The sequence below is a fragment of the Trachemys scripta genome, chromosome 2 (assembly GCF_013100865.1).
Source record: "Trachemys scripta elegans isolate TJP31775 chromosome 2, CAS_Tse_1.0, whole genome shotgun sequence".
In the NCBI taxonomy this organism is placed as follows: domain Eukaryota; kingdom Metazoa; phylum Chordata; order Testudines; family Emydidae; genus Trachemys; species Trachemys scripta.
In genome coordinates this window covers 68,739,053-68,762,773 of record NC_048299.1, presented here as the reverse complement: position 1 = coordinate 68,762,773, position 23,721 = coordinate 68,739,053, and the positions used below count along the sequence as shown (strand labels likewise).

Sequence of the window (23,721 nt, the reverse complement as noted above, 5' to 3'; positions counted from 1 at the left end):
CTGCGGCTGTGAAGGTGGGTGAGGGCTGCAGCAGAAGGGAGGCTCCTGGTTGTTGTGGATCTCCTTGCCACTGGGTCAGGGTTTTCCTCTTGTCACGTCTCGTGTGGTCACCGCCTGCGCACCAGTTTTCCCATGTTAAAAGATTTCATGTGTAGGCCTCTGCCAAAGGGCTTCACAAGCAGTGCTAACATGGGTGGTTACTATTGAAAGTATTCTCTCTCAACCTAAACAAATCTTAGAGCTGAAATACTCCTCCCTGAAAAAGATAATGGGACACATCTGTTTCATGCAGTCCTTTGTCTTGAGATCAGAGGCTCAGGCAGATCAGCTCCCAGCTCTCTTAATGCTGAAACTTTATTGAAGGCTAAGGTTATTCATGGAGTCACTGGAAAAGTAGATTTACAATCCTGGCTCTTTCCAGACACTGTAGAAAGAAATATAGATCACAGGGCAAGTTGAAGTCCTGCAAGTACAAGAGAGAATACTACTATGGCTACACTACAGAGTTTACAGTAGCACAGGTGTACTAATGCAGCTGCATTGTTGTGGTGCTGCTAGCATAGACGCTCTAAGCTGACAGGAGAGAGTTATCTTGTCCACTTAGGCCTTGGCTACACTTACCAGCTAGTTCGACGGCTGGAAATCGAAGTTCTGGGTTCGACTTATCGCGTCTAGTCTGGACGCGATAAGTCGAACCCGGAAGTGCTTGCCGTCGACTGCGGTACTCCAGCTCGGCGAGAGGAGTACCGCGGAGTCGACGGGGGAGCCTGCCTGCCGCGTGTGGACCAAGGTAAGTTCGAACTAAGGTACTTCGACTTCAGCTACGTTATTCACGTAGCTGAAGTTGCGTACCTTAGTTCGAATTGGGGGGGGTAGTGTAGACCAAGCCTTAATTACTCCAGCCCCTGCAAGTGGTGGTAGCTATGTTGGCAGGAGCTCTTCCCGTGACATAGCGCTGTCCACACCAGCGCTTAGGTCGGTATAACTCACGTCGCTCTAGGCGGGTGGCTTATACACACCCCTGAGAGACATAACACATATTGATCTAAGCTGTAGTGTGTACGTTCCCTGAGTAGTAGCTTGAATATATCAGGGTGGTGCGGTGAGGTCAGTAGTGGTCTTCAGGTGCCTCAGTGCAATCTACATAACTCCCACCCAGTGTTGTCTGGAGTTAGACCCCAGCTTTGGGGCAAATGGCTACCTGCATCTTTGGTCAAAATGGGGTCACTGGACATTGCCTGGAGTGGTACTTTATGGAGCTGTGCAAGAATCACAAGCACTGTCTTATCCCACATCTAATCTCAAACAGCCCAGGGAAATGCCAGGATATCATTACCACTTGATCTGACAAATGCTCCCAGGGTCTTTTCCAGGATCATGGTAGTGGACATTAATGTGGACTTCAAGGAAAAAGGAAATTAATGTTTTGCTGATCAGGGCTCTGCAGAAAGCTGAAAAATACAGGGTGGTGTATTCCTGATAAACACAAACAGGGCACCTGTGAAGTAAGTCATAGACATAGGCTGAGGATGACTCCTGTTAGGTATAAGATCTTATCTGATAAGAATGTTAACAAAAGATGAAAACAGTGGGAATAAGTGGTGTCACAGAAATGAAAGTACAGTTCTTAGTGAAGCCTGTTGGGGGAATGCTGATCTCAGTGTCTCCTCTTCCCTCCGCATCCCACTGGACCCAGAACTGCAGGGAGGACACCCTCCTTCCCCAACTAGTGGGACTGAGATGGTGCCTGACTCACTTCCCTCATGGGACCTTTTGGGGAAAACAGCAGATAGGAGCCAGCCACAGACTCCAGCTGGGAGTAGCAGCTGCAGAAGCAGCCAAAGCAGGAAACTTTAGACATTTCAGAGAACTTTCTACAGTTTTTGACTGGATTTTCTCTGCCCTCTGTTGATTAGTTGTTTGCACCAACCTGTCCCCCCCCCCAGTCCCCTATCCCAATCTCTTCACCTCAGGTTCACCCCACACCTGCCATTCCTTTCTTTTCCTCTTCCCTTACCCCTAAGTCACCCTTCCCTAACCTTTTTCTTTCCATTTAGCTTGTCCCTTCCTAAGTAACACCCTCTCCCCTTGAAAAAGAATTATAGAACTAACAGGACATTTACTTCCATCACAATATTCACTCTGCTTGTGTGTTAATACCTTTGCCCACCCTATGTCTGCCTTGTCTATTAGAGTGTAAGCTTTTCAGGATAGGGACTTTCTCTGTTCATATTGTGCCTAGCACAATGGGGCCCCATTCTTGGTTGTCCCTTAAGCACTACCATAATAAACATGATTGATAATAATAATGAGTCAGAATTCATATGAAGCCCACCCAGTAACTCCTTTCTAGTAATTATTCCCTCTCGGTAATTATCTCCTTCACACCTCACCCTATCACATCAGTTTGCAGAGGTCCTTTTGTCTATTCTTCGCTTTCTTAGGTGGTGAATGCAGATAAGCAAATTTTTGAAGGGATCTTCTCATTTGTGAACAATCCTTATATCAGTTGCTAACTGAAGGTAATGGAGAGGGCTCATTCAGTTCCCAATGAATTCCAGGGAATGGGTACCAGAAAGAAAACCGTATCTGCTGGTGGAATGTAGGTATTTATTGAGATCTGGGAGCACTCTTATTTCTATGGGTAAGGCTTGTTCTGGTCATGACAGTCAATATGTCTGATGGTGTTTTTATGAGGAAGAACATGATCAGCCCACTCCAGAGAGAAAGTCAGCTTTTCCTGTTCTGGGCAGAGCAAAGTTTCTTATCTCTCTGCAGTGCCCATCAAGGGAAGGATGAACACTGAGGTTTACATGGCATATTGCACTAAGCAGAACGGAATCGGCACACACAGGTATCTTCATTCTTGGTGAGTCAGTTTGATGAATTGGTGATTGACCTCTTTGCATTTGAAAAAGCAATAAAGTGTCCTAATGCCTCTCCATGAATGAACTCTCACAAACTTGGGTGATGAGAGAGACAAGGTGGGTGTGCAGCTTGAAAGCTTTTTTTTGTTTCCACCAACAGAAGTTGGTCTGTTTTTAAAAATACTACCTCACCCACCTTGTCTCTCTCATATCCTGGGACCGACCTGGCTACAACATTACTGCAGACTTGGATAATGTCACTTCTATGTGTCTTCCGACCTCTTCCACTGCTTCCTAGGACCATGCCAGCAATAGAAATCAGAGAGCATCACTGAAAGAAGTCAACAAACAAAACGTACTCTTCTACTGGGTGAAGCATAGTTCATGGTTTAACTACCACATTAAACAACTGAACCATAGCCTTGCATTCCTCCAAGAAGATATATGAAAAAGTCCAAGTAAAAGCTCAAATCTCTGTACTATAATGTTCTCAGAATGTTCAGAAAAAACAGTATTGCAACATCATTTCACTTCAAGTAGTACAATAGAAAGAGGCATCTAGGGAAAGGCTGATTTTCTAGAATTACATAGCAGTTACTTTTCTAGAAGCAATGGCTTGGGTGGGTTTATAGACTATCCAAGGAAAATTTTGACATTAGCCTGTCTCAGTCACAGGCCTTTGGAAATGCATTTGCTTCTTTTTGTGTAATCTTCCTTTCTGGACTCACCCACACAATCCTATTCCATTCTTTCTTCCTTCCCTTTTCAGAAAACACGCTTGTTGGCCCTGTTGGTTTATTGATACTTTTAAGTTGCTTCTAAGTCAGTGAATTGGCTGTGTGAGAGAAGACTGTTTCATATACCAGGAGAATATTGCCAGAATTATGTCTCTTACTAACTTCTCTGCCAGTCAGGCAAATGTGTAATATGGCCCCAGATATCTTTGTGGGTGATTCCAATAAAAAGAATACTTATGTACAAATAGGGATAAACACCATAAAATTTCTGTATCTGGTCATTCACTAGATTTGCCCTAGCTGACTCAGAGAGGTGCTTCAGTAAAGCCTGCTGCTCTAAAAGGATTTAACCTCTCCTTTGGAGTTTATGTTGTGGGAAGGAAATATTTAGCTTTAACCAGGGGTTGATCTTTGTGAGATGCCCTGAATTAGCACATTACTGGAAGACTTGGCCATACTTCTCCTCCTCCCGCTACCTCCCAGTTATGTGACCTGTTCAAGTTACAACTGTGATTTGATTGTCCTCGCCTTACACCAATGGATGGGAGGTTGTGTCTGTTTTCTGTCATTGTAGCTTTGCCACCTGTTTTACTGCTGACGGTCCTGCATCCAGCTTAGCTTCATCATAAACCAATGTAAACCAGGGTTGAATCCAGTCTTAATTTCTCAGTGGGCTAAACAGGATGTGTAAATTATGTTTGGTGTGCTTTAAGGCCTAAATTCCAGAAGACATTCCTGTTCAGGACAGCACTTTTACCTGTTCTTAAGCCCCCCTAAAATCTATTAGGGCCTAACAGTTCACACCAAAATTTAAAGGAATACATATATTTATCTGTTTGGAAAACCATTCCTAGAGAGTAGTTATCAGTGGTTCACAGTCATGCTGGAAGGACATAACGAGTGTGGTCCCATAGGGATCAGTTCTGAGTCCGGTTCTGTTCAATATCTTCATCAATGATTTAGATAATAGCATAGTAAATTTGTAAAGTTTGTGGATGATACCAAGCTGGGAGCAGTTGCAAGAGCTTTGGAGGATAGGATTAAAATTCAAAATGATCTGGACAAACTGGAGAAATGGTCTGAAGTAAATAAGATGAATTCAATAAAGACAAATGCAAAGTACTCCATTTAGTAAGGAACAATCAGTTGCACACACATACAAATGGGAAATGACTGCCTAGAATGGAGTACTGCGGGAAGGGATCTGGGGGTCATAGTGGACCACAAGCTAAATATGAGTCAACAATGTAACGCTGTTGCAAAGAAAGCGAACATCATTCTGGGATGTATTAGCAGGAGTGTTGTAAGCAAGACACGAGAAGTAATTCTTCTGCTCTACTCTGCGCTGATTAGGCATCAACTGGAGTATTGTGTCCAGTTCTGGGCACCACATTTCAGGAAGGATGTGGACAAATTGGAGAGAGTCCAGAGAGGAGCGACAACAGTGTTAAAGATCTAGAAAACATGACCTATGAGGGAAGATTGAAGAAATTGGGTTTGTTTAGTCTGGAAAAGAGAAGACTGAGAGGGGACATAACAGTTTTCAAGTACACAAAAGATTGTTACAAGGAGGGGGGAGAAAAATTGTTCTTAACTTCTGAGGATGGGACAAGAAGCAATGGGCTTAAATTGCAGCAAGGGAGGTTTAGGTTGGACATTAGGAAAAAGTTCCTAACTGTCAGGGTGGTTAAGCACTGGAATAAATTGCCTAGGGAGGTTGTGGAATCTCCATCATTGGAGATTTTTAAGAGCAGGTTAGACAAATACCTGTCAGGAATGGTCTAGATCAGGGGTTCTCAAATGGGGTCAGGACCCCTCAGGGGGTTGCGAGGTTATTACATGGGGGGTCGCGAGCTGTCAGCCTCTACCCCAAACCCTGCTTTGCATCCAGCATTTATAATGGTGTTAAATATATAAAAACATTTTTTTTTAATTTATAAGTGGGGGGGTTGCACTCAGAGGCTTGCTGTGTGAAAGGGGTCATCAGTACAAAAGTTTGAGAACCACTGGTCTTGATAATACTTAGTCCTGCCATGAGTGCAGGGGACTGGACTAGATGACCTCTCAAGGTCTCTTCCAGTCTAATGATTTTCGTTGTTTAGAGTAGTGTTAGTTGAATGAGTTCAGAGTTAATACATTTAAACACAGAATTGAAATTCACAGTGTCCTTATCTCAGAAAGAAGCCTAATTTAAAGCACAGTAACTCCTCACTTAACGTTGTAGTTATGTTCCTGAAAAATGCAACTTTAAGCGAAAAGATGTTAAGCGAATCCAATTTCCCCATAAGAATTAATGTAAATGGGGGGGAGGGTTAGGTTCCAGGGAAATTTTTTTCACCAGACAAAAGACTATTATATATATATATATTATATACCACACACACAGCCTATAAGTTTTGAACAAACTGGTACACAGCGATGATGATTGTGAAGTTTGGTTGAGATGGTGAAGTCAGAGGGTGGGATATTTCCCAGGGAATGCCTTACTGTTATTTGATGAACTGAAGTAGCTCAGCAAGTTGAGACAGCAGCTGTTGCCAGCATGCTCCCTCCGTCCTGAGCCCTGTCGTGTTGTCCCCCACCCGCTCTATGGAGATGGGGTAAGCGGGGTGCAGGAGCGGGGGGAAGGGGGACACCTTGACATTAGTCCCTCTCTTCCCCTGCCCCCTCCGCACAGCAAGCAGAGACTCTGGGGAGCTGCTCCAAGGCAGAGGGCAGGAGCAGCACATGGCAGGGGAGGGACAGCTGAGTTGCCGGCAATTGATAGCCTGCTGGGCGGCTGCCGCACAGGGAACTTAGGGAAACGGGGAGCTGATGGCGCTGCCAGTCCACCCTGGTTCCAAGCCCCCACCAGCTAGCTCCAACGGGTTGCTCTTCCTGCAAGCAGTGGACAAAGCAGGCCACTGCCAAACAACATTATAAGGGAGCATTGTGCAACTTTAAATGAGTGTGTTCTCTAATTAATCAGCAACAACTTTAAGTGAGGAGTTACTGAATTCCTTTTGTAACATGCTGTTTTACCTTAATATATCACACAAAGAGTATGTTGCAAGAGGTTTAAAACCTGTGGGAATTAGTATGCAAACCATCTAGTAATATGCTGAATTATTTCTGTAACCAGTGTTCTGAGTTCAAGAATTTAATTTGAAATGAATCTCTAAATTAATTTAAACCTCACTCAAGATTTGTTTATAGCTTTAGAAAGTTATAAAGATGGATTGTTAACTTTATAAACTAGATTGTTAGTAACATGCCTCATTCTCTTTTTTTAGACTCTATTTGATAATCAGAACAATGCTTCAAAAAAAGAAGAGTCACAAAATGTTAGTAAAAATGATAGTTCAAAGAAGATGTCAGTTGAGAGAGTTTATCAGAAAAAGACTCAACTTGAGCATATCCTCCTCCGTCCTGATACGTACATTGGATCAGTGGAACCTTTAACTCAGGTGAGTTTCCATTAAATTTACAGTTTTCCTGGTGTTCTGACATTTCAGTGAAGAAATTACTGTTTGTGGTTGTTTTATTCCAGAATATCATGTTGAAAGCTTTTATAGTTTGTCCATGCATGCATTGAAATAGGTCAGGAGAGGCATTTTTAGCAGTGTTTGATCCTTTTGAAACAATATATGCTCAGAGAATTTGATAGAGCTCAAATCCAGGATGCTGATAGTCTTAATTTATTTATGTTATTGTTTTCTTTGGATGCCTACTATTTCATATTCAATACTTGATGAGTTTACCTGCCTCATTTTTAGATAGAGAATAGAGAGAAGACTCTTTATGGGCTATATCTATATATGTGCAACATTGTTTAAAGAACTCAAGACATCAGCAAAAGGAGTGTGTGTACACACACACACACACACACACACACACACACACTCCTTTTGCTGATGTCTTGAGTTCTTTAAACAATGTTGCACATCCCAGGAAGCTATGGAGGTTCATCGTGAAGCTCTCCTGAGCTCAGCTGTGATTTCCCCTTTAAAAAAAACTCTTTAATTTTCTCCAAATGTTTCTGTTTCTCTCTCTGTCCTAGCATAGCAACAGCAGTCTGGTTGGGAGAAGGACTTTACTGAAATAGGGCGTAAAGCTGGGGAGACCTATAGAAGCAGCAATTTTTTTCTATCGTGGGTTGCAACAGTAGGGAGTTCAAAGGGCCATTGTTTTGTAGTCATGACTTCAGCAGCAGAGCTAGCAGCTCTCTCTGCAGCAGACAACCACATTGTTTGGGGAAAATTTCAGCATTTGTGGGGCATCTCTTGGCATTTGGACACCATTGGAAGCCAGGCTCTGCCACCACAGATCCTACCCTGAGTGGCCAGCTTCAGCTTTCAGTCCATGGGCAATAAAATGTACCAACTGGAACCCCTGAAATGACTCTGGTGGTTCATTCCTTTTGCGTCAAGTGCCCAGGGAGGGCCATAACACTAATATCCACATGTTCACTATCACATTCAAAACAGATGCATTCTGAGAAGAACAAAAGGAAGGTGTACAGACAGGCACTCCTCTCACCAGCTCTCAAATTTAAAGTGATTCATTATCTAAATACGCTGTTGATTTGGAGGAGAATCAGTTCTCCATTTACCTACTGGGGAAACACCTCCACCCCACTGATCCCGATTTGTGACAAATTTCTCTGAAGTTATCCTTAAAAAGTTAAACTGCATAGCTTTACATGGTCTAGAATTATTTAATCCTCCTTGAAGAGTTCCAAAAATCAAAGGAGCATAGCTTAGCTGCTGCAGGGTCTAAAATTAAGAAACATATGAAGCTTTACAAAGTTAAGAGGTGCAGCCCCTCCTCCCTGAAGGATCTAAGGAGGCATCAAAAGCCATTGTCTCTGCTCTCCTTTGAGGATAAGGAGACTTCCAGCTTCCCCTCAAAGCACTCTCATTTGGACGGCTCCAGAACTCTGTTCATCCATGGTGAAGTGGAAAAGTTGGCGAAACTCATTCATTCACTTTGAAAATAGATTTCAGTAGTTAGGATGAGATACAAATAGGGCAAATCTGTCTCATCCTTGAGTCTCTAGAGCAGCGGTTCTCAAACTGTGGGTCAGGATCCCAAAGTGGGTCGGGACCCCGTTTTAATGGCGTCGCCAGGGCTGGCTTAGACTTGCTCAGGATACAGGACCCCTGCCTGGGGCTGAACTCCTTGGGCTTTGGCTTTGCCAACATCCTGAGGAAGTGGGGCTTTGGCTCTGCACTTCCCCCCTCCCCTGCCGGGCGGTGGAACTTGGGCGGGCTAAGGCTTCGGTCCCCCCTCCTGGGGGGAGTAATGTTTGTTGTCAGAAGGGGGTCATAGTGCAATGAAGTTTGAGAACCCCTGCTCTAGAGAAAACTGTGGACACAAAATGATTAAACTCAGAAGGAGCAGCATTAACAGAGCTGCCATTAAATTATACTAAGTACAGCAGGACAAGTCATACAAATTCTCTTTGGCATCCTGAATTTGTTATGTAATACTGATTACTGATTTATATTATGGTAGCCAGTTCCTTCTAAAATGGCCTTTTCTGAAACCTAACACCGAATTATCCAAAGGGCTAATAGAATTACAGCTCACACAACTAGGTTGACATCTACTTGGTGAGCAGAGAGATCTCATGTATTAATTATTTGTAGTACAGTAATGCTCAAAGGCCCCAGTCAGATCTGGCCCTGTTGTACAAACACATAGTAAGAGACTACCCCTGTTGTGAAGACCTTACAATCTAAACAAGATGGACAAGTGGCAGGACAAAGGGATGGAACAAGTCATGCTAATTACTTTTTTGTTTTGGTTTTTAATAGGTAAGTAGGATGAATAAATAGCAAGGGAATAGACAAGACAGAGAAAAGGGGAAAAAAACATTGAGTGGGGGAGAGGAAGGAAGGCTTTAGAAAGGCCTGGAGAATGGGATTGAGCCCTGGAGCTGGAAGATTGTGAGGGATTGGGTAAGAGGATGTTAGAATAACATCCTAATTCTAAATTGAAGAGAGCAGTCTGGTGATATCACAGGAGTCTGGGGAATGTGAGGGCAGGCTCCTGCCATGGGAGTCTTTGTCCCCAGTAGATACTGCTATACTTCCTCCAAGCTTATATGCCTGGGGGTAGGGCTGCATGGGGCCTGATGCCCCAGGAAGATTTACCTTCCCCCCCAAAAGCAAACAAACAATGTGGTCTGGAGGGTTCAGGAGGAGTCCAACTGGATTTTGCCTCTGCTCCCAGTATTACTGCCGGGAGAGTGTCTTTTGCTCCTGGGGCTGATGCTTTATTTTTCAAAGTGCATGTGTCAGGGTTCCCTCCCCACTCTGAACTCTGGGGTACAGATGTGGGAACCGGCATGAAAGACTCCCTAAGCTTATATTTCACCAGCTTAGGTTAAAAACTTCCCCAAGGCACAAATTCCGTTCCTTGTCCTTGGACGGTATTGCTGCCACCACCAAGTGATTTAAACAAACATTCAGGGAGGGGCCACTTGGAGCCTTATCCTCCCCAAAATATCCTCCTAAGCCCCTTTACCCCCTTTCCTGGGGAGGCTTGAGAATAATATACCAACCAATAGGTTAACAAAGTGAGCACAGACCAAATCCCTGGTTTTTAGGACACTGAAAATTAATTAGGTTCTTAAAAGAAGAATTTTATTAAAAAAAAAAAAAAGGTGAAAGAATTACGTCTGCAAAATCAGGATGGAAGATAACTTTACAGGGTAAATAAAAAGATTTAAAACACAGAGGATTCCGCTCTGACTTTGTTTCCCAGTTACAAAACAGGAATAAAATTACCTCTTAGTCTCTCTCTTTGTCCCGAGAGGGAACCCCAAAACCTCCTCCCCCCCCCCCCCCCCCCCCTGATTTGAAAGTATCTTCTTTCCCCTTCGGTTCTTCTGATCAGGTGCCAGCTAGGTTAATTGAGCTGATTAACCCCTCACAGGTAAGTAATTCCGTACCTCTGGCTAGGAGGGATTTGATGTTATTGCATACATAAAGGTTGTTACCTTCCCTTTATATTTATGACAATATGTCATTGGATAAGAGGGGCCCTGAGAAGCCACACTCTTCTCCTAATCTAGACAAGCATTGTATGAAGAGAGATATTATATCTATCTATATATATAAAAACTGCCATATGTTTCAATACTGACTCTTTTGTCCGGTACTAAAACAAATAAATAAAAATAAATCCTTCCCTGCTGACAAAAAAAATCTTTCCCTTCTCCTTTGGAAGAAGAGTCCTGTCAACCTAGGTGTGTGGGGGAGGTAGAGTAGCCTCTGCCTCAGCAGTTTAGTTCCTTCTTCAAAACCACTCAAAAGTACAGTATATTGTTGTCTCAGAGTTTTCTTCTCCCTGAGATCTTTACCACTATTTACAACTTGCAAAAGAAATTTCAAACATGAAAATGGGGGCGGGGGCTCAAAACCAGCAGATTGCCCATTTGTAGTAAAACCATTTTTTGTGGAGAATGCAACTGAGACTGGCTCTCATAATTGTGGCGTAAGTTCAAACCAAGGGAATGGGAAATTAATCTGATTAAGAAAAGTTTTGTTCTGATTTACTATTCCTAGATACTTACATAGCTTTTATTCATGTAGTATCTGAGCACTGTTATTTGGGCAGTGGTGTAACTTAGAGCAGAAATTTGGCCCCCTTCTCTTTAAGGTTGGTTTTGTATTTGTGATTGAATAGTACGTACACCAATATAGGAGGAGGCATTTATAAGTCCCCAGTGGAACTTAGGGGCTTGTTACCAAAGCTAGGTTTATAGCTAGCTAGGAAAAGTATTATGTTTATGTGATGTAAAGACAAAAATGTTGTGCATCTGTGCAAGATTACCAGGTTCAGAGTGTGTTTGTTGGTATTTTTAGTATATCCAGCTGCTGAAATGTAACCTATCATGATTTGTTATTTATCCTGCTAAGGTAAAATTTGTACATAAAACTTTCTGACCATGGATTTGACTATGAACCCAGGGAAAGTGAGAAGTTATTGTATGCCACCTTTGTATCTTCTGAATTCTGGCTGCTCTAGTGGTTGAAATGGTCCTCATTGTAAGTTAGAACAGCCTGCACTATATTTCCTATGGGCTTCCAGAGTGGCATGTAGAGGCCAGAGAGGTAGACAGAATCTGTCCCCATAACTATAATTTGAAGTAAGTGGAAAGTAAATAGCTGCAATAGCTTACCCTGTGGGGAAGTGTAGATCCACCTAACATAATATGTCAATCAAATGGTTACAAAATGCCTAAGATATAAAAATAGAAGCAATTACCACTTTTTTTTCTTTTTGTTAAACTTTGAAGGGCTGACTGATTGGTTTAATGTCAAGTAACATGTGGCGAAGAGATTAAAATAAAATTTTATATTGAATTCTTGAAATGTTAAATAATCCATATTGCATCAACATGAACGTTTCATTTTGAATCCAAGACAATAAGTATTTTTATTTTATTTTGTTTATATGTAGTTAATGTGGGTTTATGATGAAGAGGTTGGAATGAATTGCAGAGAAGTTACCTTTGTCCCAGGCTTGTACAAGATCTTTGATGAAATTCTCGGTAAGTGTTTTTAATAATGATAATGTTTTTACAGCTCTGCAGCACATTTCCTCCTGAAGGTTCTGAAAGCACTTAACATATTAAACAGATATACAGACTACACACAGAGATACTTTGATCCACTACTAAAATGAAGCAGTTTAGAAAAGGAGGTGAAGCAGTTTAGGAAGAGGTACTATCTCCAGTTGAAGCTGCAGAGCAGTTTCAAGAAGGCAGAATATAAATACCCAAGTTTTACTTTTTATCGTGACACTAGAATCAGTTACTATGGATTTTTTTAAATAAGAATTACTAGTCATGACTTCAGTTTTTTATCTGATTTGAAAGAAGAAACCTCCAGCAGCCCTGCACACTTAACACCATGGTGGGAAGTTGATTTAGTCTTGACTCAGATGAAAGAGTACCATCTCCTGAATCACCAGTGCTGCCTCCTGCAGTACAAAGGTGAATCTTGGAAATTTCATATGCAAGCATTTGACTCAGCATGACCTTTCTCATCCTAAGACATTTGGCTTTATAACAGGCACAGAAATTGCAGGCTTTGAGCTGCGGGAGGGTGTAATTTCCCAACAGGGAACTATCCCTTGACTCTGCTGAGGTATTAGTCTTAATAGGGTTAATCCTTTGGCTTGTAGGTAATTTTTAAGGTCTTGAGGTTGGCAGTGGTCCTTCCACATACCATGTGTGAATAGAAGTTAGTGGGATTTTTGCTGTTTACTTTATTGAGGTCAGAATTTTACCCTATATCTCTCTAACGCTGTGCTGACATCTGTAATGAAAAGGAAAGATTACATTCTTCCTTGAGTAATGTCTCTGTGGATGCTCCGCTCTAGGTGTCTTTCTGTCCTGGCACCTAAGATTGGAAATTTTTGGTTGTGGTGTCCATTTGGGCCGCACATGTGCTCTCCCTGTCTCGTGCCACATTCAATTGCTATATAGCGCTGTACAGCCAGACTGCCCTCAGTTCCTTCTGAACTGCCCTTGGCTTGACATGGAGTCTTAGCAGAGCCCGTTCACAGAGATTTCTCTTGGTGTTTCCTCTTAATTCCTTTTGTTAGTATCAGTAGCTCTTTGGTTGGTTAGTGTTAATACCATCTCTCTCTTCTTCTCATTTCATTTCCTTAAAAATTATTATTTTTATTTTTCTCTTTTAATTGTAGAATAGTATATTCCCTAGTTCTTCCCATTAGGGAAGTGAACCCTAAAAACGGTATGCCCAGCTCCCCTGGGTATAAACATTGCCTCTCCTGTCAGGAAGCCATTCCTATCAGCGACAGCCATTCCCGCTGCATTCGCTGCCTCGGAGAGACACACATGCCTCATAAGTGCATGTTTTGCCTCAGATTAAAGGCAAGAATCTGAGTCATGAGCTGAAATTAAGACTATTAATGATGGAAAAGCTCATTCTGACCGGACTCTGACTCTGGCTCTGGCCCTGGGGATGCCTCCCACCCCTCCGACAACAGTCCTCATCAAGACTAACAGCAGCATCTGAGCAGCATTCTCCAATGACTTAAAAGAGGAACTCCTTAGATTCCTCTCAGAAAGCCGCAAAGAAATGGGCCACAAGCTCCCTGAGCAGGGAACTGGCTAAAAGAAGGAAATCCCCGGCATGGTCGATTGCTTCGGTACTAACTGTTGCATGATTAAGTACCTATGAGGCTGCCACAAGTAAGACCAAAGACCCTAAGAGGGCAGGCTCGGACAGAATGGCACCATCTGGGGAAAGGAGAGGCAAAGACAGACCCAGCTCCTCTAAAATGGCATGATGGAGTCATACAGGCAGTCAGTACCGAGTACTCTGGGACTGCAAAAAGCCACAGTACCACCTTCTGGCCATTCTGGGGAGCACAGGGTGCCTATGGTACCGACAACTATATCTGCTTCAATGACACTGATGCTGCTGCCCTCAGTGGTACTGATGACTGTTCTGGTACCTTAGGAATTTTGCTTTCCTAAAGACTTGCTGGTCTCAGAGATGCCCGATTCACCATTATTGGGTATTGACATAACTGCGGAATGCATTACAGCCAGGTCCCTGGACTTACCATGCAGTATCGAGACAGGTTACTCTACTGTCCATGATTGCTCCAGCTCTCTCCAGTGATGATGATGAAGAGGAGGAGGGGGATGATTTATATTCTGTGTCAGCCCACAGTTCTCCACTGCAGCAACAGGGTGCTACCGGAATAGAAACCTATGCTCCTCCAAGCTACCACCAGGATAGATGAGATCCACATGGTTGGTATGGACTGTGTTGGGGCCCCACCCATGTCTTTTCCACCACCTCAGTGGCCATACTGGTACCTGTGGGCTGGATATAGGCAACAATTCTTCAGGTCCTCTAGTGTCACCCAGAGAGAGAGAGAGAAAGAGACAATCCCTGTCAGCTTCCATAGCCAGAACTCCTGATCCTCAAAAGGAGATCTTTGAAGAACAGGAGGAGAGACTGGACAAAGAAGCCACTCTGGTGACCCCTACATCTTCGTCTTCATCTGACTAGGTGCTCATGCCTCCCCCACCACCAACAGCAAATGATTTTAAGCAGTCCCAAGACTTCTTTAGATCCCACTTGAAGTTAAACAGTCACAACATAGACTGCATGACTTCCTGCAGACGTCAGCATTAGCAAAAATTGCACTCCCTATCAATGAGGCACTGCTGGACCCAGCAAAAGCTATTTGGCAAACACCGGCCGCTATACTCCCGGTGTGCAAAAGGGCAGACAAGAAATATATGCCCTCGAGCACGTGGACTTTTTGATTTCTCATCCTTCCCCAGATTCACTGGTTGTCTATACTGTTAATGAATGTGGCAGACAGTACCATGCTAAAACAACAATATGTGACTGACAAATCCTTCTACTCATTAAAAGATGCCAGGGAAATGTTATGCTCTCTGGGTATTTACACTCCTGCCCAAAAGAGAAGACCCAGTAAATACCAGATGACACAGAGATCACACTTTATTCCTCTTCACATATATTATGAGCTCCAAAGCAAGAGACAGAGGGTACAAAAAAATAGACTGTCTGCCCCACAGTCACCAACATCCCAGCCATCTACATCTAAATAACAATTTTGAGATCTTGGTCCAGGCCCTGATTCCCTCTCCCGCAGTCTCCCCTCCACCCCCGTTTCATTTGCTGCAACAGCCAGAGCATCTCCATCAATTTGGTGACCACCTTACCCCTTTCCATCAATCTTAGAAGTGTATAGCCACAGACAAGTGCGTTCTAGAGGCTATCACCAAGTGATATTTAATCCACTTTACCTCCTCCCCACTCTCCCGTCCCTCTTCAGGGAACTCTCTCATGAGCATTTTTTATATGAAACTAGATTCTATAGAATCAGTTCCGAACCAACACAAAGGGAAGGGTTTCTATTCCAAATATTTCCTGATACAGAAAAAGAATGACAGTTGGAGACCCATTCTAGTTCTAAGGGTGCTCAGATTTGTAAAAGTACATTTCAAGATGGTTACCTCAGCAGCAGTAATCCCATCTCTGGACCAGGGGGATTGGTTCTTGGCCCTCAACCTACAAGACGCTTACTTTCATATCATGATTCATCCATCCCATAGGAGGTTTCTGACATTCATTCTAGGGCAGGAAAATTTCCAATACAAAGTGCTCCCATTCGGCCTATCATTGGCACCCAAGGTCTTCTCCAAAGTCCTCTCTGTTGCAATGGCACACCTTCGCAAACAAGGAATCATGATATTTCCATATTTAGATAATTACCTGCTCAAAGCACTTTGATGATGCATTGGCAACCACACAAGAGACCATGGACCTATTTTTACAGCTGGGACTTCAACTAAATACTCAAAAATCCACTTTGACCACAGTACAGCAACTGGAGTTCATAGGAGCCTACCTAGATGCAGTAGAGGCCAAAGCTTTCCTCCCATTGCACATACACCTCTACCTCGATATAACGCTGTCCTCGGGAGCCAAAACATCTTACCATGTTATAGGTGAAATATATAGGTGATATACCGCGTTATATCGAACTTGCTTTGATCCACTGGAGTGCACAGCCTCACGTCCCCCTCCGTCCCCCCCCGGAGCGCTGCTTTACTGCGTTATAGCTGAATTCATGTTATATCGGGTCGCGTTATATCATGGTAGAGATATATTTATCATCTCGCCAGCTTAATCTTGACAGCTCAAGCCAATCTTCAGATTTTAGCCAGAAGCTGCCTCCAACTACTGGGGCACATGGCGGTAGGGTGACCAGATGTCCCGATTTTATAGGGACAGTCCCGATTTTTGGTCTTTTTCTTATACAGGCTCCTATTACCCCCCACCCCTGTCCCGATTTTTCACACTTGCTGTCTGGTCACCCTACGTGGCGGTGAGCACCTTTGTTGTACAACATGTGAGACTCCACATGCATTGCCTTCAAGGATGGCTCAGAGCGATATATGTTTTGAGAAGACACAATCTAAACAAACATCTGTGAGTGCCCTTGACAGTCAAAAACTCTTGACTGGTGGGCAGATCCTCACAACGTATGTGTGTGGGTTCACTTCATCCAACCACCCATCATTAATTTTAACGACAGATGCATTCCTATTTGGATGGGGAGCCTACTTGGACACCAACAAAGTTTAGGGCAAATGGTCCTTTTGTTGGAATCCATAATACCTATCAACCTACTAGAGCTCAGAGCAGTCAGAAATGCCTGCTCTCACTGCCTATCAATACTCAAAGACAAGCATGTAAGGATTATGATAGACAACATTGCATGTATGCTCTACATAAACCGCCGAGGAGTGGCAAAATCACCTTCCCTGCATGCCAAGGCAGTGACACTTTGGAATTGGTGCCTTTGTCACCAGATCAGCATCTCAGCAATTTACTTCCCAGGCATTCAGAACACTAGAGCAGATATGCACAGCAGAAAATTCTCCCAAGATCACAAATGGGAAATAGACACTACAATCTTTCACAGCATATTCACACACTGGGGAACTCCAAATATAGACCTCTTCACCACAGTCAAGAAGAAGAAATGCCCTCAATTCTGCTCCAGAGCAGGGGTCATCGTTCTCTCAAAGATGCTTTTCTCCTCAAATAGAATAGATTTCCTCCAATTCTGCTCATATCCAAAGCAATATACAAAATAAAGAAAGAAAAGGCCAGAGTTATTTTTATAGCTCCAACATGGCCAGGACGGACATGATTTTCATACATTCTTCAGCTGGTGGTCTGCCCACCAATCATTCTCCACTCTGTTCCACATCACCTCTCTAAATATGCGGGCCAGATCCATCACCCAAATCTGAAAGTTCTCCACCTGAAAGTATGGCTCCTTGATGGTTCCAGAATGTGGTAAGGAACAGTTCTGAGGAGGTAAATGAAATTCTGTTACATAGCAGAAAAACAAATTGTCACACATACATTCAGAAATGGAAAAGATTCCAAATCTGGTGTGACACAAAACAGGTTATCACTACATGCTCTCCTTTACCAATTGTGCTAGACTACATTCTAGAACTGAAGAAATCAGGGCTATCTCTATGCTTGGTGAAAGTACACCTCACAGTCATCAGTGGCGTTCATCGAAAGATAGATGGTCATTTGGTATTTGCTCATCTCATAACAAAAAGATTTCTTAAAGGCATGAGTAACCTCTACTCTCCAATCAGAGATCCTGCACCACTGTGGGACCTTAATCTTGTCATAAACTGTTTTACAAGATCTCCCTTTGAGCCCATGGCCACTTGCTCACTTCTGCCTCTCTCTACAAAAACCGCATTCCTGGTAGCCATCATGTCTGCTCGGCGAGTGGGAGAGATAGGGGTCCTAATGGCATACCCCTCCTTTACGATTTTTTTCAAGGACAGGGTCACATTACGGCTGAACCCCAAGTTCCTACCAAAAATACGTTCAGCCTTCCACATGAATCAACTTATCCACCTTCCATCATTCTTTCCCACACCTCACCAGGATAAAAGGGAGGCAACACTGCACACACTCGACATCAGGAGGCATTTGCTTTTTATCTGGAAAGGATCAAGCCATTCAGAAAATCTACGAGACTATTCCCCTCCAACACAGACAGATATAAGGAATCCCCCAGTATCTAAACAAAGGGCTTGTCTACACTGTCGCTTAAAAGTTATGTTGCTTAGGGGTGTAAAGAAGCCACACACCCCTGAGCGATGCAAGCTACATTGACTTAAAGCAGTGTCCACACTGCACTGTGTCGGTAGGAGTCGCTCTCCTGCCGACATAGCTTCCACCTCTCTTTGAGGTGGAGTAATTATGCCAACGGGAGAGTGCTCTCCCATCGGCATAGCGTGCCTTCACCACACACACTGCAGCAGCACAGCTGCATTGGTGCAAAGACTGTCTAGATGGGTATCCGAATGCATTAACTATTGCTATCACAAGCATGACTACAACCCACATTCGGGGCTCGAACACATTTTACAAGATCTCCAGTTCCATAGCCTTTCTCAATAACATTCCAATCACAGAAATTTACAGACCAGTTACCTGGGCATCTGCTCACCCATTTGCCAAACATTATGCAGTCACTTGTGACTCAACATCAGATGCGTTATTTGGTTTCAACTGTATTATCATTAGTAATGGACTCAACTCCAAAGTCCCATCCTTATAGCAGGGGCACTGCTATATAGTCACTTTAGAGTGGAGCACCCATAAGGACACTATTCAAAGAAGAAGAGGTTACTTGCCTTGTGCTTTAACTGCAGTTCTTTGAGATGTGTCCCTCTATGGGTGCTCCACTACCTGCCTTCCTCCCCTCTGCTTTGGTGTTGTTGTATGTGAGCTCTGTGGTAGAGAAGGAACTGAGGGTGGTTTGACCGCACAGCACTATATTGCGATCAAACACAGTGTGAGATGAGGAGAGCGCATGTACAGCCCAAACTGACTCTGCTACCAAAAATCTCTGATCTTAGGTGCAGAGACACAAAGACATCTAGAGTGGAGCACCCATATGGACACACATCTCAAAAAACCGCTGTTACTGAGCAAGGTGAGTAACCTCTTCTTTTGGCTAAATGGAGAGATTTTACTTTGAAATTTATAAATTTCTTATAAACAGTGAGTGGTATTGTCATGGGGCGGGACTCACCGGTGCGGCGCCTCCTGCTGGTCGTCCAGGGAATTAGCGTTTCCAACCTCCGGAGCACCCTCTGCAGGCCAGTGTCCCGCTTGCTGCTGGGCCCGAGTCCCTCCTGGACCCCAGTGCCCCTTTCAGGCCAGGGTGCTGCCCCCTGGCAGTACCCCCACAGATCTGGGTCTCCCCTCCCCAGGGAACCCCCACCCTCTATCCCCATCTCGCCTCAGACTATGGCAACTGCCAGTCTTGCTCTAGCCCCCATTCACTGGGGCAGACTGCAGTGTAAATGCCACTTATCACCGGCAAGGGGGGTTTTGGACCTGCTGCCTCTGCCTATCCTTGGGCTGCCCCCTGCAACTCCAGTACCTTCTTTGGCCTTTAACAAGGCCTGTAGCCTGGGGGGTTTCTAGGCTGGAGCTCCCCAGCTCCTCTGGCCTTCCCCTGGCCCTGCTCCAGTCTTGGTACCCTCTCAGCTTCCAGGTAGCCAGGCCCTTCCCTCTCTACTGCTAGACAGAGACTCCTTCTCTGGCTTCTGGCCCCAGCCCTCTTATAAGGGCCAGCTGGTTCCTCATTAAGCCAGCCTCGGCCTGATTGGGGTGTGGCCCCCAGCTGAGGCTGCTTTCCCCAATCAGCCCCGCCTTTCCTTCCCTGCCACAGCCCTCTCCCAGGGCTGTTTTAAGCCTTTTAAGGCAGTAGTGGGTGACCACCCCGCTACAGGTATGAAAATGAGTACCTTGCATCACTTTTTCTGTGCTCCCGTTGCTGACTCAGCGATATAATTTACAAGCTTTAAAAGGTAGCCATTTCCAGCCTACCTCTTTCAAAAGGAAGGTGCCCAACAGGGGTTCATGAGAGGAGAAGTTAGCACCATAGAATTTGTCACCTCTCTGCAGATTGCCATCTTGTGCTTCATAGACAATTGTTTGAGATCTACTGGCCTATATAAAAGCATCATAAAATTACGATTGTTGTAATTGTGCATTCTTTTTAATGAAACTTCCTGCTTAATGGTCTTTAACAAGAGCTTTTGAAATGTGTCTGATTTCATATTGCACTGGGATATACTGTATTCTCTTTCCATCCATTAAAATGTGTTTTATTTTTCTCAGAGTTTATCTTTCTGTCCTTGGGGTGTTTATTTTAATCCATATTTTGTCTGATGAGGCATATTCTGAAAATTACGGTAATACATTTTCATGTTTGATGACAACCTTAGAATTTCTGAGCTCAATTGCTTATATTTCACACAAATTCAAATGTTGTTTAATTAATTTTCTGATCAAATTTTAACTTCTTTATAATCTGTCTTTTATAGCTATTCTGAGTTAACAGTGTTTGGAATTAATCATTCAAGCTCTTTAAAAAGGATTTCCCTTTAACTTCAGCACAAGTTCCAGTTATGGTAACTTGCAGGATTGGACTCACAATGGGGAATGGGTATATGAGCATACTTTGAAAGAGAAACTAATTTGATGATGTATGCTATGTGTTTTTTTTTAGTTAATATTTTTAGTTATTTTAACTTCCGTTAAGAAAATTCAGAACATAATAAACTGAATTTCCTCCCTACAACCCTCAATTGTATTCAACTGCTTGGTCCAATAGAAGACAATACTTCCCCCACCGTGTCTCTCTACTAGGAAAACAGTAATTTTAATATAATAGATGTAATTAATTATCTACCCAAAACACCATTGAATGAGGGTTAGTCTAGAACCAAAATTAACATGCTGGTGTGAAGGGCTGCTTTGTGCTGTAGTCACCTAGAATACTAATTCATTGTAAATTTAACTCCTTACACTGTTTGAGTTGGGACCATCTTTTTGATATGTGTTTGTACAATGCCTAACACAATGGGGCCTTGATACCGGATAAGGTGCTACTGTAATACAAATAATAACAATATTAGCAATCTGTTAGAGCTGATGAATTTTTAATTTGTGTTTATCTTTAGAAATATTCTTCTCTAAGTGATTATTTAGGGATTTGGGGCCAGGGAGAAATAGGTAATAATGATTGAAAGTATAATACAACTCCATAGCATTGCAAAAGGGAAATAATGAGGGTTGAGGTGAACAATATGTTAGAATCAATTATGAAAATGGGCTTATAAAGTATTCTTTTGTGATTACCTCTAACATAGCCTAGTTGTTTGAAATAGAAAAATTAATCCCAGAAAGTCTGACTGAAGGAATCAAATTGTTTCCTTCAGATTGTTGTAGATACCTAGTTATTTTTCCTGATTTCAGTAAGAAAGTAAAGAAAATGTCACAAGGGGAGTTTCTCAAACATTTTCTGTACATTGTAACTTGTAATGGAGTGTGTATATAATTAGCATTGTACATCAAGTAACTGTTATTATTGCCCCTAAAAAGTGTGAATTTGTTTCGTAGTAAATGCCGCTGACAATAAACAGAGGGACAAGAATATGACCTGTATTAAAATTTCCATTGATCCGTAAGTACAAGAACTTTCTAGCTGCCCTTCTCTGTCTGGGAAATTGGACTTGAACTTTTTATAACAGATTATATTCAATGAAATTTACCATTTTCTTATATTGTACTGAAAGTATATACTCTAGCTTTATATTTGAAGGAGAAATTGTTCTCAGAATGTGAAGATCACCATTTTAAATGTAAAGTAACTTGCTTATCTAAACCACCCTTTAATAAATTTTGTATACAAAGCTGATAAAACCTGAAATAATCTAAACATTCAAAGTTGAGGCAAGTTTGACAGTGTACAGCTTTATTAGCCCATCCATTAGATCACAAATGGAGTTTGAATGCTGAACCTTGAGCTCTGCAGCACAGACTTCTACCTCTTGAGCTACTCGACTATTTTAGCTGGCAACAGCATACGGCTATTTTATGTGAACCATTTACTAGGCAAGGATGCATAACACACTGAACCAGTGGGTTGCATATACACCTCTACCCCGATATAACGCTGTCCTTGGGAGCCAAAAAATCTTACCACGTTATAGGTGAAACCGCATTATATCGAACTTGCTTTGATCTGCCAGAGTGCGCACCCCCCTCCCCCGGAGCACTGCTTTACCGCATTATATCCGACTTCGTGTTATATTGGGTCGCGTTCTATCGGAGTAGTATATGTGTAGCACCATTTTATAAACAGCATAGCTAAGGATAAGAATATGGCAGGTTCTTTCTGAGAGGCATCGTAGCTATGTGGATGGGATTTGGGATTGTCATATTAGAGATCTGGATTCTGTTCCCATTTTATCTGAACTGTCAATAGGCATTAACAGGCATTAACTTAATAATAAGAATTGTGAAGGGCATAGAATTATTAACACCAGTCAGTAGGACAAGTGAGTCAGAAACTCCCCGTCTTCTGGTTTCCAGTGCATTGCACGCTCTCATTGGACAAAGAATTTTTCACAGAGAATGGGAGAAAAATGAAGATGATTATCAATTTTGGCTATCTCCCATCCAGCGTTTGAACTACATGAAATGCTGAAGTAAGAAACCAAGGCAATGGGTGTATGTGCAGTCATATAGAATGTTGAGGGATTTTTGGCATGCTGCCAAAAAGGAACTAGTAGCCAAATTGTAGATGGGAAATGGTGATTTTTCAGCAGGTTATAACTGGGTCAGATCTCAGTGGATTTTCATGAGGCCAACAAAAGCCACCTCCCTGACCTCAGGACTATCGCGTGGCCAGATTTCAAAGACTTGCTTTACACCAGGGAGACATTAGAGTTCTCCGAGAAAAAAAGTCACAAGAATTATTTTTATAAAGGAAAGTTTTTAAACAAATTTAATAATAATAGATGTTCTTCATATACTAGCATTTTAAACAGATTTCTTGATAAATAAAATTGACAAAAAGATGCCAGTAAACACAATAAAAATGGTTTTAAATTGCTAGAGTACAGCCATTGGTAGTATATTCTTGATTTATATTAATTAAATCTATGTAAAAACTTCTGTAGGAGTGTTTTGGTACTGATAAATTATTTGAATGGATGTGACTTTGTATTTTTCAGTGAATCAAACATTATTAGTATTTGGAATAATGGGAAAGGAATTCCAGTTGTGGAACACAAAGTAGAAAAAGTGTATGTTCCTGCTTTAATCTTTGGACAGCTGTTAACATCTAGCAACTATGACGATGATGAGAAAAAAGTTACAGGCAAGACTCTTATTAATATGCTTTGTTTTTGGCTGGTTAAACAGTCAATACTTCTCTGAGTTTTCTTTTCTTGAGTCATGGTGGGAGATGACTTTGTGTACTTCCTAGTCATTATTTGACAGTTTTTCTGTATTTCTATAAAATTATCTGAAAACAAACTTGTTTGCATGGTTTTTTTTTTTTGTTTTGTTTTTTTTTTTTTTTTACACAAATACTGTTTAGAGCAGGGATCGGCAACCTTTGGCCTGCGGCCCACCAGAGTAAGCACCCTGGCGGGCCGGGCCGGTTTGTTTACCTGCCGCGTCTGCAGGTTCAGC

At 42.6% G+C, this 23,721-nt stretch overlaps 1 protein-coding gene across 2 annotated transcripts in view; it reads left to right on the top strand.

Moving 5' to 3' along the window:
- The window catches only part of TOP2B (DNA topoisomerase II beta), a 114,148-nt gene that overhangs the window by 21,918 nt on the left and 68,509 nt on the right, over positions 1-23,721 (top strand). For both annotated transcript variants that reach the window (XM_034760796.1, XM_034760795.1), the window contains exons 2-5: positions 6,877-7,050; positions 12,056-12,146; positions 21,640-21,703; positions 23,259-23,404. In XM_034760796.1, the coding sequence (XP_034616687.1) occupies positions 6,877-7,050; positions 12,056-12,146; positions 21,640-21,703; positions 23,259-23,404 (475 nt within the window). The remainder of the gene's footprint in view (positions 1-6,876; positions 7,051-12,055; positions 12,147-21,639; positions 21,704-23,258; positions 23,405-23,721) is intronic.